We start from the raw sequence: 15,674 nt of genomic DNA, 5'->3' as shown, positions 1-15,674 counted from the left end.
GTTGTTTAACTACCTCGGTGACTTCGCCCCGACAGATTGACTCTGATCCCCCATCATCCTCCAGCTCTGCCTCTGCAACAGAGGACAGGTCAGTTGGGGTAGTTGGATTCAGGAGTTCCTCAAAGTGTTCCTTCCACCGACCGAAACCTCCTCAGTCGAAGTCAACAGTGTCCCATCTTTGCTGTATACAGCTTGGATGGTCCCCCGTTTCCCCCTCCTGAGGTGTCGGACAGTCCTCCAGAACAACTTTGGTGCCGTGCGATAGTCCTTTTTTCATGGCCTCTCTGAACTCCTCCCACACCCTCAGTTTTGCCTCCATCACAGCTGAGGCTGTAATCCTTTTGGCCTGTCGTAGGGGACAAAAATCGGACGGCTTCCCTGACCACCGGGGTCCACCACGGTGTTCGAGGGTTACCGCCCCTTGAGGCAACCAAGACCTTGAGACCACAGCTCTCAGCTGCAGCTTCAGCAATGGAAGCTTTGAACATCGACCATTTAGGTTCAATGCCCCCAGCCTCCACGGGGATGCACGAGAAGCTCCTTTGGAGGTGTGAATTGAAGGCCTCACGGACAGAGTCCTCCTCCAGACGTTCCCAGTTCACCCGCACTACTCGTTTGGGCTTACCAGGTCTATCCAAAGGTTTCCTCCGCCAACGGACCCAACTCACCACCAGGTGGTGATCAGTTGACAGCTCTGCCCCTCTCTTCACCCGAGTGTCCAAAACACACGGTCGGAGGTCAGATGATACGATCACAAGATCAATCATTGACCTCCGACCCATGGTGCTCTGGTACCAGGTACACTTATGAGCATACTTGTGTTCGAATATGGTGTTAGTTCTGAACAATCTGTGACTAGCACAGAAGTCCAACAACATAACACCGCTGGGGTTCAGATCAGGGAGGCCATTCCTCCCAATCACGCCCCTCCAAGTGTCTCCAACATTGCCGACGTGTGCATTGAAGTCCCCCAGGAGAACAATGGAGTCCCCTGCAGGGATCCCTTCAAGGACCCCATTTAGGGACCCGAAGAAGGCCGAATACTCTGAACTGATATTTGGTACATATGCACAAATAACAGTGAGAGCTCCCCCCCCACAACCTTAAGGCGTAGGGAAGCGACCCTCTCATCCACCGGGGTAAACTCCAACACAGCGGCGCTGAGCTGGGGGCTTGTGAGTATCTGCACACCCGCCCGGCGCCTCACGCCTGACGCAACTCCGGAGTAAAACAAGGTCCAACCCCTATCCAGGAGTTTGGATCCAGAACCGAGGCTATGCGTAGAGGTAAGCCCCACCAGATCCAACTGGTAACGCTCCACCTCCAACACAAGCTCCGGCTCCTTCCCCGCCAGTGAGGTGACATTCCACGTCCCCAAAGCCAACTTCTTCCGCCCAGATCTGGTCCGTTACGACCCCCTGTCATCACTGCCACCCATATAGCAGCACACCCGACCCCATCGGTCTGCCCTGCGGGTGGTGGGTCCACAGGGGTGGGAGGAATCCACGTTGCCTTTTCGGGCTGAGCCTGGCTGGGCCCCGTGGCAGACCCGGCCACCAGGCGCTCGCTGACGGGCCCTCCGTCCAGGCCTGGCTCCAGACATGGGCCCCGGGCTTCCTCCGGGCAGGGTCACATTTTTTCCCTTTCCTATTTGTCATGGGATCTTCTGAATCATTCTTTGTCTGGCCCCTCACCTGAGACCTGTTTGCCTTGGGTGACCCTACCAGGAGTACAAGACTCCCGACAACATAGCTCCCAGGATCTTTAGGGCACACAAACCTCTCCACCATGATAAGGTGATGGTTCCTTGGAAATTGCCAACAGTAGTCCAATTTCCACCGGCACCCTGTAGGTGAACAGCACCGATGGCGGTCGTTGTTAACCCGGGCCTCGGCTAATCTGGTATGAAAGTCGTAGATTTGATTTGCATGTTTGATTTGGCAAAAGTTTTACGTTGGATGCCCTTCCTGACACAACTCTCTGTATTTATCCGGGCTTGGGACAGGATAAATAAAGAGGAGCAAGTGAAAAAATATGTAAAATGATCTATCCTTTTCTGTTGCCATGGGATTTTTGTAAAGAGAAACAGAATAAATCACTTTTTTTCAAGTAGCCAGAACAAATGGAAAGGATCATATGGTAGACTATTTGGGAAAGAAAAAAAGCAAAAGGCAAAAAAAAATAAATTTAAAAATCCACCTTTCTATGAATACAACAAATGGCATAAACATGCATCCACCCATCTTCTTGGCTTCAGCCGATTATCCGCCTTGCTGTTAGCGGGAGCTGAAGTCTATCCTAGCTGGGTATATGCAAAAGGCGGGTTATGCCCCAGATGCATATACGGTGTACTGCAGAGGCACATGTGATTAATTCACTGAAATTAGATGTTTTTTGAGGTGAGAGGAAGCTGGAAAAACCCAGAGAGAACCCACACAGACACGGGGAGAATATACAAACTCTGAGCTTTCTTGCTGTGAGGCAACAGAACCACCCCCTGTGCCAGTGTGTTCCCCATGACAAAAACACTAAGAAACTATTTGTATTTATTTACTTATTTAATGAAGTTGTATTGGACTCATACCGAGTCTTCTTTTGAAAGTCTGTAAAGATGAATACAAGCGCTAACTCATTATTCTCTCTCCATGCACTATAAACATGTTCGGGCTCTTTTTTGCAATTAGTCGTAACACTAATCATCTCATATTAACATGTAGTGTTTGGGCTTATGTATAAGCCAATATTCTTTATACATATGACCTCAATAAGATGAGGACAGAAAACAGAAATACGGGTTGCCTTCCTCTGAAGGCAATTTTTGTCATATGTTTTATTTACAAAATAACAGCACTCCAATCTAACATCATATGATCTTAAATCTATTCAATAACTGAAACTGAAAAAGGCTTCTCTTGTCAATGCCACTGTTTCATTGTCAAACTTTGACCAAAAACATAGGGTCCTGTCCAGTATTTTCCCCCCAATGTTTATTTGTTCATCAATTGTGTTGGCTTTATTATTTTTTTTATTTCAAGTATCTTTCTGTCCACTTTTTCAACATGTACTTCTTGTCTCAGAAGAGGAACAACAAATCAGGTTTATGATTCCCCCCCCCCCACTGTCATCAAAATGGGCGGCACGGTGACGCAGTGTCGCCTCACAACATGGCGGTTCCGGGTTCGAGTCCCATTTTGTGCGGAATTTGCATGCTCTCCCCGTGCCTGCGTGGGTTCTCTCCGGGCTCTCCGGCTTCCTCCCATCTCCAAAAGCATGCGCTTCAAGTTGATTGGCCGGTCCCAAATTGCCCGTAGGAGTGAGTGTGTGTGTGCATGGTTGTCGGTCTTTGTGTGTGGCTCCGCGGTGCACTGGCGTCATGCCCGGACACTCCGGGCACAACATCTAGATCAGTCTAACCACAACTATGCAAGGGTGTTGTTCTTGGACTTCTCTTCAGCATTCAACATGATTCAGTCAGATATATTGGTGTCAAGGGTGGTCCAGTTAGAATTAAATCCATACCTGTTTCACTGGTATGCATCTTTTCTGAACAACAGCGTACAGACAGTGAAGGTCAACAAAACCCTCTCCTCAGCATTGTTCATAGACATACCTACAGTAGGTGTAGTAATAGACCATCTCTTGTCCTCGAAAGATCAGATTGAGGTAGCGTGCAAGAAAACAAAGCAAATAATCCATTTCCTTTGGTGTCTACGATCTTTTGGTGCCAAAAGAATTCTTCTTTTGTTCTTCACTTTTGTTATCATGAGTGTTCTTCAGCACTGTAGCACCACCTGGTATGGATGTCTGTCTGTGGCACTAAAGTCACAAATGTCACAACAACTAAACATATGCTCAAAGATTGTTGGACAGGAACTTCAAGAACTGTATACCTCCATGTACTGTATAATAACAGCATGCTGAGACTGGCAAAAAAAATCACGTCAAACAACAGTCATGTTTTATACAGTGAATACAGTCTACTGCCCTCAGGAAGGAGATACAAGGTACCAAATTTCAAGAAGGTTAGACTGAAAAAGTCCTTTGTCCACAATCCACTTCAATGCTCAACCAGGAGCAAAACCAAAGAGGGGTGAGTGGTGGATAAGTGCTCTCGACTACTATGTTTCCATGTTGTCAATGTGTGTGATATGTTTGGGATATATGTTCTTCTTTGTTGCATAAAATGGATGCTGGGTCGCAAGACACTGCTGACAAATAAAATTCATGTTCATGTTCATGTCCCCCGTTTCAGGCCCTATGCCAGCTGTGATAGGCTCCAGCTCCCTGTGACCCGCTACAGTGGATGAAGTGGCAGAAAATGAATGAATGAATGAATGTCATCAAAATCCTACCAGTACAAAATAAGAATCAATCATTGTCCGAGTATGATGCCAGCAGGAAATTTCTAAGAGAGACAACTGAGCATGTGAAACATTGTACACTAGGAATGCCTCTCTTCCCTTCTCTATTTTGTCTTGAGTTTCATTTTGTTGCCCATGCTTCTATTTCTATTATTGGTGAAGCCAAAGGGAAACACTTGGCACTCACGTTCTCTCTGGAAAGAACGAACAAGTTCCGTGCACCAAGCCCCTGCTCCCAGTCTTGGCTTCCAATACCTTTCAGGGTTTCAAAAGTCACCTAATTTAAAATTGAGACATGGATAGAAAATGAAACCGTATATCTCCAGAGCACGTAAGATGGGATTTGTGCCACATCCCTCAAAGCACTAATTATACAATCTAAACGTTTCGTCTCTCATCCAAGAGACATATACTGTGTATATATGTGTATGTGTATGTGTATGTATATATATATATCAGTCTCGTGGATGAGAGATGAAACGTCTTCAAGAACTTTCTTTCTGGATTGATTTAAACAGCTTTGGATAACCATTACCTGGATAACTGAGAAACTACACAGACATGTAGGAGAGACACAGGAGAGCAGAGAATAGATGTCAAGTTAGATAATCGCTCCTCTAGAGAGAAGAGATGGGGCCTAATAAATCGTAAAGGTAAAGCCAACAAAGAAGGGGAAGCATAGTGATGAAGGAGAGTTACATGACAGAACACAAGTAGATAATGAGCAAGTCTAAAGAAGGTTTAATAATGTGATTACATACACCTTAGCTTACCCTACCTTCTCAAAGACAGGCTTGTTGTTATTCACATCGTTCACTCCCACTATGACTTGTGCTGTGGCTAACAAGGCCTGAGGTCCACCTGAGGCATTGTCGTCCATTGCTGTGACATTGAGGATGTATTCAACACCACGGAGATGAGGGGGTGGGTTGGAGCGCAGGCGAATCAAACCTACAGCCAAACATAAGGATAATGTGGTCAACACCCTCATTCATCTGTCAGCACATTTACTGTGTTAGATAAACTATGGGGCAGTTTTCACATTGATTGCTCTAACAGTAAATTTTCTTCCTGCATCTTTGAAGCAGAAAATCTTCCTCAAAGATACTTACCTACTGTGGTAAAAAACAACAACAACCCCCCCCTCCAAAAAACAAAACAAAAACAAAAAACAAACAAACAAAACATAATCCAAATACTTTTATTTCAACAGACATTTTGTAAATTACGTTAATCTTTAAAAAACAACAACAAACAAACAAAAACCTAGGTTAGTTATGTCAATGTGCTGTTTTATGCAGTTTAGTTTAAATGAAGGTCCAACTTAAAATATTTTACTCTTTTCAAATCACTGTTTTCCTTGATCTCACTCTGTGATTAGGTCATGCAGCCTCATCGAGCAGACTATAATCCAATAACAGAGTTGTGCATTGTTTGGGATCAGTATCTGGCTTCTGTTCACACATCCTCAGTTCACACATCCATATATGCATTGAAATTTGTTGCATCGCATGTTTCCTCTGATTCATCAGGGCAGGCCATCTTCTTCCACTTGTCTGAAATCATTTGATGTTACTCACGTCCTTCCTCCAGTTCTCTACGAGGGCAGGCATATTCCTCCTCATCTCATTTTTTTTTCCTTTTTAACTCTCATCGCTTTTTCCTCTGTCCTGTTTTGAGAACTTCTGAATCAACTGTGTCTTCGAAGCCATCTGAAGTAATTACGGAATTGATAAACTGGTCTGTCAACTTAATTGATAAAATCATTTCGACATGGAATGCTGGTCGATGGGAATCTATCTGTCCTGATGGGACATTAGCTGTGGGCTACAAGGGGGATTCTTGCGAGATGTGAAGTGCCTGGCAGGATGTTGAATATACAGGCATTTATTTACATAAAACAATACATTCAATAACAATAATCACAATACAGAGCCATCCTATCAGGAAATCAACAACAGTTGTAACACTCAGCATTGAGAACATTGTCAAATAAATAATTTAGTGTCCTTTTTCTGTAGACGGTGCAGACATCTGGCATATCGCACCTTGGTTGGCTGGTGCTGGGGCTACTTAGGGTGCAGAATCCGTGTCTTCATTCCAGCCTGTGCGGTTCTTTGCATACGCCAAGAGTTTCCTGAAGACAAAGGCCACTACAGTGGATTTAGACTGAGGTTGAACCTGGTCATGTAGCTGGTAATGACCTCCTCCTTGTCCGGACGTTCATACTGGGCAGACAGATTCTCTGGGACAGGAATGGCCACCATCTAATTTTATGTATAGCATGGGGTCCACCAAGACTTCGTCAAATATGAGGTCAAATATGTCAGCTACAAAACCTGTTCAATAAAACACAAAGATATATTTTTACTGTTATTGATATTGTTTAATTCATTTCTTTGTTTAGAAAAAATATGTTCAAAATACATCCTGGTACTTGCTACTAATTTATTTATTTGTATGGTTACTTTTTACTGTGTTTTGTTGTGAGCAATTACCAAAAGAATTTCAAAACATGCTTGTTTGAAATAATTAAAATATTGCAACACTAACAGAATGTTCGCTCTGTCTTGCGAGGTTTGACTCTGCATTGTCCCTTCAAAAGCCTTTGGAAAGTGGATCTTGTAGAGGGGTACACCAAACGTAACGAAATAAGGAGCCAAAACAATATCGTATGACATGCATGAATCTGTCTCAAAATTTTTTATACTAAACTGTTCACTTCACTTACTTTCTTGCTGGAATATTATAATACACAATACTATTTTTTACTGAACTACTATCAACACATGTACATTCACTAACACCTATAGACAACAATATTTAGAAAATTAGTCTATTTAACCCATTTTATTAAAACATATTGTATGGAATATGACTTGTACATACCTTTAGTGGGAATGAAGAGTCTTGAAGGACAGCTGTGTACCAACATTAAGGGTGTCCACTGGGTTAGTTTGGCACACCACGTCCTTTGAAGCTGTAGGCTGAATGGATGCACAAGGAAGAGGGACACTAATTTCAGGACACCAATGTTCTGATTTTGGATAAGGACAGACCTATGTGCGTTGTCGCTAAGACGCCGAACAAACAAGCGACTCTTAACACGTGCGCGCGCACATGCCAGACGAAACAAAGCACAACTCCCTACGTAGCCTAGCATAAATTGACTTTATTTATGCTGACAGATAATAGGAAAGAAAATATGAGACTAACTTATGTGCGTTTTAGCTTTATACTGTAGGTCCGGCACGCACACACGTGTTGGAGCATGAGCGCACACACGCAAATGCGAAACAAAGGAGACCTCCCTACATAACCTAGCATAGCATGACTTCATGCTAACAAACAATAAGAAAATATGAGACCAACTTATGTGTGTTATACCTACTGTAGGTCCAGCACGCACACACGTGATTGGGCGTGCACGCGCTCACACGCAATACACAAACGTGAAACAAAGGATACCTCCCTGCATAGCCTAGCATAACATGACTTCATTCATGCTAACAGACAACATGAAAAAAGATAAAATGTGAGCCCAACTTATGTACCTAGATACTGTAGGTTCAGCATGCACACACGTGTTGGAGTGCACAAATGCAAACGCGAAACAAAGCAGTACTACCTAATTAGCCAAATAGCACTTGATCACTCATACTAACAGACAACTGCAAAAAAGGTAAATGTGTTGAGACTTACCTGTAACCAGGGTGCAGTTCCTTGGTCCCGTGTGGTTGGGAGTGATCCTTGAATTAGGATCAGTCTCAAGGCAAAGCCACTTCTGTACTGACCCTCATTGCTAAAACAGGCTAGAGTGAAGTGGTTCCACACACGAACAAACGTGCAGGTGATGCAGCCGGCACATAGACATTAAAAATGAAATGCAACCACGCTCTCTTTTGTTCCTCTTTGGGTAGGGTGAAAAAGAAACACTGGCATTGATTTGTCCAATCAACAACTCAGCAACTATCATGTATCCTTCTCACGGATGCCATTTTAACAGACTGCTGCCTCACGTCCGACGCAAAGAACACCGTCTTGGGGATGGCCACACCATTGAGCATGTCAACCAATCCATATCGTCCAATACTCTGTCCAATTGCACAGAGTGCCAAGTCTGAAGTCAAGAACGGCTATTCTAGCGCAATATGATCGATTTGAGTGGTTCAGATCCATGACTTCCTAAAACTCCAAATATCTATTGATGCAGGGAGTGTTTGTTTACCAGAGTCGAGGAGTTGATCGGGTTAGGGAGGACCACTATGTATATGTAGAGACCTGAAAAAGTGTGATTTTCATAATAGGGCCCCTTTAATGTCAATCTACCAAGCAGCCGGACAGGCCACAGGTGATTTTTAGACATTGTGAAGTTATTCATCTCATTTATCAGTGATTACAGTATAATGTTATAGCGGATTGGTGTACTGTATATCCCCTGTAGCATTTTCTGTCTGCTCCCAATTGTATCGGTTCTCTCAGGGACGGCTCCAAAGAAAATGTTTAGAAAAATTAAAACTATAAAAACTCAGCATTTTTTCAGCTTACAAGTTACAGAGATACTTTCTTGCCCCTTCACACATGCCTGTCCCTTTTGTCTCGAGTCTCGTATAACCATACACCCAGCAGGTCTGCAATTACAGAGACCAATCAATGCATCACAAAACACCTGTCATATTTACATGCCTACTTCACCAACTCTGCGCCTTTAACCCCCCCACCCCCACCCCCACCCCCTCTCTCTTCTGCTACAGGAAACCAACCAAATCCCAACACCACAGTGCAGGCACATGGACGAAAAACACAGAGCTGACTCAGACTGCTCCAAGTGGGAAAACACGTAGATGAAGTACAGAGAAGGCCCATCAGGGTCACCAGAAATAATTTGGGGCAATCGCACATGTCGGAATATCCAGGGGCTGGAAGTGAGTAAAATTATTCATGAGGTGAAAAATTACGAAGTAAAGGTTGAACGAACGTGAGAAAAACATCAAGCCATGGCAACATGCTGTGCCTCAATTAGAAAATGTCCTAACTCTTCCTAAAGGCAATGGGATGTGCTGCTAATCATACAGCCAATCTTACATTAAACGGAATAGAGTGAGTATCCTACAGTATCTCACCACCATTTTAACTCTGAAATTTCGTTTCAGCCTGTTCCGCACTTTATCAGACACTATCTTTGCAGATATAGAGAAAGTCATTTGTGGGAGCAGACAGTATTCTTACACGGGTGTTGTTGCTTTTATCATCCAGTTACGAGGCTCTATTTCCAAAACTATAAAACTCAGAATGTGGATCCAGCAGGGATTAATAGGTGCCATCAAGTAATGTAGTTGTAGATTTCAACTAGATGAAGACCTCCTATTCAACTTGTACAATGGTCATTGCTAACAACATCAGAAAAAATATTAAAAGGCAATTTTACACCCCAATCACATCCTTAAGACTGTCAATATTAGCAATGCAAAAATCAGGCAGCAATCTGCAATGTTCAGCATGGTATAGTTTTGTCACTATCATTGCTACAAGATTCCGGGTTCGAGTTCTGTCTGTGCAGCATTTGTACGTTCATCGTTGACTTGATTCAGTGAATGTTAATTACTAGAAACATGGAAATGCTCTGAAAAGAATTTGACTTTTAATTTATTTAGACTAAATCTTAATCAGTGATTCCTTTTCTTTTTAGTAAAGTAAACTGACTTGTTCCAATTGTCTATTTTTCCCCAATTTGAACAGCTCTCACAAATGTTAAAATTCAGTTGTTTATGCAATTTAAATGAAAACTACTTGATATGACATTTAAATAATGTACATGGTACTCCTGACATTTTCTGAAGAATTTGCATTATATCAGAAAAAATGAGACACTGTTTTTTTTTTTAAAAAACAACAACAACAACATATCATCCTTACGATATGTGTACTATACTCTGTGTTGTTAAAAAAAAAAGTCATCCCAATGGACATAAAGTCTGTCCCAGTGAATAGATTTTCTTATCCTTAGCTTTGTGAAACATATATTTAATTATAGGGCGGCACGGTGGCGCAGTGGTTAGCGCTGTCGCCTCACACGGCAGGTCCGGGTTCGAGTCCCGCTCTGTTCGGAGTTTGCATGCTCTCCCCCTGTCTGCGTGGGTTCTCTCCAGGTTTTCCGGCTTCCTCCCACCTCCAAAAGCATGCGCTTCAGGTTGATTGGCCGGTCTCAAATTGCCCGTAGCTGTGAGTGAGTGTGTGTGTGTGCGTGTTTGTATGTATTTGTATGTGGCTCCGCGGTGCACTGGCGTCGTGCCCGGAGTGTCCCCTGCCTCACGCCCTATGCCAGCTGGGATAGGCTCCAGCTTCCAGTGACCCGCTACGGCGGATATAGAGGCGGTACATGAAAATGAATTAATGAATATTTAATTATGACACTTAAATAGTGATTGGTGCCATCATTCAGCTATTCCTTTTCACATATTTGCTCTTTTTCCTTCACTGAATCTCTTTTTTAGTCCAGTGTAGGCGTTTCATCTTCATCCCACTCTGCTTTGCGTGTCCTCCACTCTGTATTCATCTCACCCCTCAGTCTTCTGTTTCTTGTGTGTCTGTGTCTGTGTGTGCACGTGTGTGTGTGTGTGTGTGTGTGTGTGTGTGTGTGTGTGTGTGTGTGTGAAATAGGCTTTTATCACTTTAAGAACACAGCAAGTCTGCCCATGTCTCAGTACAGTGCACATCTGTACTGTAAGTACAGATGTGATAATGCGTGCTATTATCTCTAGTCGCTTAGATTACTGTAATGGCTTGCTGTGTGTATGTGAGAGAAAGAGTCACACCATCTCAGACGTTGCCCGTGTCAACAAGGTCCGCAGCAGTTACTAGGGAACCAGGGCAATCTGGTGAGAAATGGGTTACTGGAACAAGACACACATGGACAAAGGCGGAGAATACGGAGTGGTTGGAATGCTACTATACAAGTAATCCCAGAGAGAGGGGATATATGGGGCGGATGTGGGACCAATGGATACTTCGAAAGCCACAATCAAGCCCACTGTTCCAACACCCGTAACCGAAAACTGCTATCACAATGAGAGATCGATGAAATGCTACGGCAAGGGGGAGCCAGGATGCCAGGTGAGCGGGAGGATTTCACCACCCCCCCACAATCCGACATTGGATACCAAGCCCCAAGAGACATACACAATACAAGAGCTGCTGACCTGAGAAGGAAGATCGTGACCCAACTGGAAATCTGGAGACTCCGACAAATACCTAAACTGAATTGTCAAGTACCTTCAGAAGATCTGCTAGAAGATGTGAATGCTGCAATAAAAACCATCTCCACAGGGAACATAACTGAAACCAAAAAGCTGATTTAAAGTGCAGCAACAGTGATCCTCGAGATGCTGGGATATAAGATCAACATAAGGCATAACAAACAATACTCTTCATGGAGAGACAGTTCGAGGCCAAGAAAAAGGTGACATGGAGAGAAGTCGGCCAGCTAGCTTAGGTGCAGAAAGGAAACATTGTGAATAAAGGGGTACCCAGGTAATCCAACAAGCTCTCCACACCTGAAGCACTTGAAACTGCCAAACAGAGACTACCAGCTCTGGCTACCCGACTGAGGAGATACACCAAGGAAATAGAAGCCAGACGGATAAACAAGACCTTCTTCACTCAACCAGCAAAGGTGTACTCTCAGTGGCAGGGAAATAAAAGTAGCCGGCCAGACCCACCAAGAACTGACCACAGCTGCCTCCCAGAACAAAAACCAGTAACTATCTCAATTGCAGACATCCAAGAAAGAGTGTCAAAGATGAGTTGGTCAGCACTAGGCCCCTATATGATCCATACATACTTGCTAAAGAAGCTGACAGCACTCCATGAGTGTCTAGCAGCACAGATGAACCAGCTGCTAAGGGGTGGGAAGCACCAAGAATAATTGACAGAGAGCAGAACAGTCCTGATCATGAAAGACCCACAGAAGGGATCTACCCCATCCAACTATCGGCCAACATGTCTCTGTACAACACGGAAGCTCCTGTCAGGCATCATGGCGGCTAAGATGAGTAGGCACATGGATCAATATATGAACGGGGCACAGAAAGGATTTGGTAGTAACACCAGGGGAGCCAAGCACCAGCTACTGGTGGACAGAGCAGTCCACAGAGACTGTAAAAACAGGCAGACCAACCAGTGCACCGCCTGGATTGACTATCAGAAAGCCTATGATTCAATGCCACACATGTGGATACTGGAATGTCTGGAACTGTATAAGGACACTAAGAGCCTTCATCAAGAACTCAGTGGGAATGTGGAAGATAAGAAGATGGCGCTGCACTAGTGGCGACTGATTACGGCAGCTCTCCCACACCGGTCTTTGTTTCCTTTCTTTTTAACTGTTTTTCTTACTCCTTTTTTCCATTTATTTTTAAGTAAATAGCGTGCCATGGAGACCAAGTTTGTTGTACTCGCGCTGGTCTTGATGCTGTTTTTTACATTGGTCACAACCATGTCTGCGGACCTCGTACGCAGCCCTATTGTTTACAGTAGGGATCAGCTGTTGGCACTCCGTAGCAACGCGGTGCTGCCCCAGGAGAAACCCGACATCCCCCGGGAGCTGAGGAGGTGGAAGCGGGGGAAATGCGCCGGAGTTGCACGCCGGGACAGGAGGAGGAAATTCAAACCTGTCCTCCCGTCCATCATCATGGGGAACGTACGATCTCTCCCCAAAAAGATGGATGAGCTGGCTACGGTGACCCGGCATCAGAGGGACTTCCGCGAGGGCAGCGTCATGGTGTTCACGGAGACATGGCTGAGCGCGGCGATTCCAGACACGGCCGTTCATCTCGATGGGTTCAATCTGGTGCGGGCGGACAGGACAAGGGAGAGCGGAACGAGGAAAGGAGGAGGGCTGGCAGTGTTTGTGAATGATCAGTGGTGTAACCCTGGACACATCACTGTGAAGGAGCGGCACTGCTGCCAGGACATTGAACTGTTGGCGGTCGGCGTGCGGCCGTATTATCTGCCGCGGGAGTTCTCACATGCCATTGTGGTAGCTACGTATGTCCCCCCTCTGCCGACGTGGATGCAGCCTGTGACGTCCTCCACTCTCTAACGAGCAGGCTGCAGACACAGCACCAACAGGCCCTCATCCTCATCTCTGGAGACTTTAATAATCACGCCCCCCCCCCATCCTCCACTCTGCCCACCTTCACCCAGTATGTTACTTGTTTCACCAGAGACAGTAAAATACTGGACCTGTGCTATGCCAACACCAAGGAGGCATACATATCATCACCCCTCCCCGAGAAGAGCAGACCACAACCTGGTTCATCTCCTGCCCGTCTACAAGCCTCTTGTGGAAAGGCAACCAGCTGTGTCCTGCACTGTGAGGAGATGGTCCGACGAGGCTGAAGACGCTTTGAAGGACTGCTTCCACAGAACAGAGTGGGATTTATTCTGTGATTCTCATGGGGAGGACATTGACGGTCTCACAAACACTGTCACTGACTACATTAACTTCTGTGTGGATAACACCGTACCCACCAGGACTGTACGGTGTTATCCCAACAACAAACCCTGGATCACCCCAGACATTAAGGCCCTTCTTAAGGAGAAGAAAAGGGCCTTTAAGTCTGGAAACAAGGACGAGCTGAAGGCTGTCCAGAGGGAGCTTAGGAAGAAAATCAGAGAGGGGAAGAACATGTACAGGAGGAAGATGGAAGACTAGCTGCAGCAGAACAATGTCAGCGAGGTGTGGAGGGGCCTGAAGACCATCACAGGCCATAAAGGACCCGACCGCCAGGTCACTGGGGACCAGAAGTGGGCAGATAACCTAAACAAATTTTTCAATAGATTCGATCAGGCATCCACGCCCCCCCCCCCAGCCCTCCCACAAATTTCCCCACTGTGGGACAATAAAGGTTTATAATAATAATAATAATAATTATTATTATTATTAAGACAACCCTAGAGGCCAACTCCAAGCCAAATGCCCAAGTTAACATCAAGTGCGGCATATACCAAGGGGATGCACTATCACCACTGCTGTTTTGCATAGGCCTGAACCCCCTCAGTCACATCATCACATAGTGGTTACGGATACCGATTCCGAAATGTAACAACAATCAGTCATCTCCTCTACATGGAGGACACCAAGCTGTATGCCACGAATGAGCGAGAAATCAACTCACTGATCCACACCACCAGGATCTACAGTGATAACATAAGGATGCCATTCGGATTAGACAAATGTGGCTGGATGGTATCGAGAAAAGGCAAGATGATCAAAACTGAAGGGGTTGACCTACCAGGAGGCAGGATAGGAGACATCCAGGACAGCTAACAATACCTTGGAATCCCACAGGCTAATGGTAATCATGAGGAGGCTGCAAGGAAGTCAACCATAGCCAAATACCTCCAGAGTGTAAGGCAAGTTTTGAGAAATCAGCTGAATGGTAATGTGTCTGTATACAGATATGAGGAGAGTGGACCCTGTATTCGGGTCAGACCAGGTCCAGATCTCCACTGGCTCAGCTGCTCCATCGATTGGACCCCTGGAGAGCTGGATATGACCCTGACACTAACCACTGGATAAAGTTTGATCACATCTCAATTGTTTCTCAATGTAAACTTGCACTATTTTGGGTTGCAAAGCTCTCGGTTGATATTTGTGTGTTTGTTTAGAGTTTCAACCAAAAGCATTTATGAAAATACACGTTTCATAGTCAATATTCGTACATAATATTTAGTTCAAGTTTACTTTGATATACAGTATTCATGTTAGCAACCTATATCTACTTTTTCCAACTCAAAAACAACAAAGTGAGTATCTTTGTGGCTTGAACATTTTTTCAATTCAAATTAGATTTTTTTTTGTGTGCATATTTTGAGCCAATATTTCAATGAAGTAGTTTATAGTGAATAACTGTGTGCATATAGATAAAGTTGTGCCGAAGAAAAAGATACAAAGCCTGGTAATGTAGACATTTTTTATGTGGTATATTGAGATAAAAATCAACGGTACCAAAAAACGGCCAACATAGGCCAGGGGACTGATAGTTCAGTACACAAGAAATTGTGGACAGACACATGAACATCTATTAGAACAAATCTTATAGTGTAGTCAAAATGAGTTTTCATATTGTCTTTGGTAGCCTAATGGTTCTAGAAATAGTCACAGATACAGAATTTGGATTTCCATGCATGGATGTTGTAATATTGGTCCCTATTATCATGAATTCCATCAACAACAAAAAAAGTCTACCCATAGTGAATGTGCATTAAAAGGGCAAGTTGTTCATCCCTGTCTCTCTGTCCACCCACGCT

The 15,674-nt window shown here is 44.5% G+C and overlaps 1 protein-coding gene across 1 annotated transcript in view; it reads right to left on the bottom strand.

Annotated features, from left to right (window-relative positions):
- The window catches only part of si:ch211-186j3.6 (neural-cadherin), a 593,489-nt gene that overhangs the window by 372,718 nt on the left and 205,097 nt on the right, over positions 1-15,674 (bottom strand). Inside the window, exon 8 of the mRNA XM_068311636.1 lies at positions 5,140-5,312. Within this exon, the coding sequence (XP_068167737.1) occupies positions 5,140-5,312 (173 nt within the window). The remainder of the gene's footprint in view (positions 1-5,139; positions 5,313-15,674) is intronic.

The sequence above is a fragment of the Antennarius striatus genome, chromosome 1, assembly GCF_040054535.1.
Source record: "Antennarius striatus isolate MH-2024 chromosome 1, ASM4005453v1, whole genome shotgun sequence".
In the NCBI taxonomy this organism is placed as follows: Eukaryota; Metazoa; Chordata; class Actinopteri; order Lophiiformes; family Antennariidae; genus Antennarius; species Antennarius striatus.
Note: the sequence above shows the minus strand (reverse complement) of the source record. Positions and strands in the feature narration are given on the sequence as shown.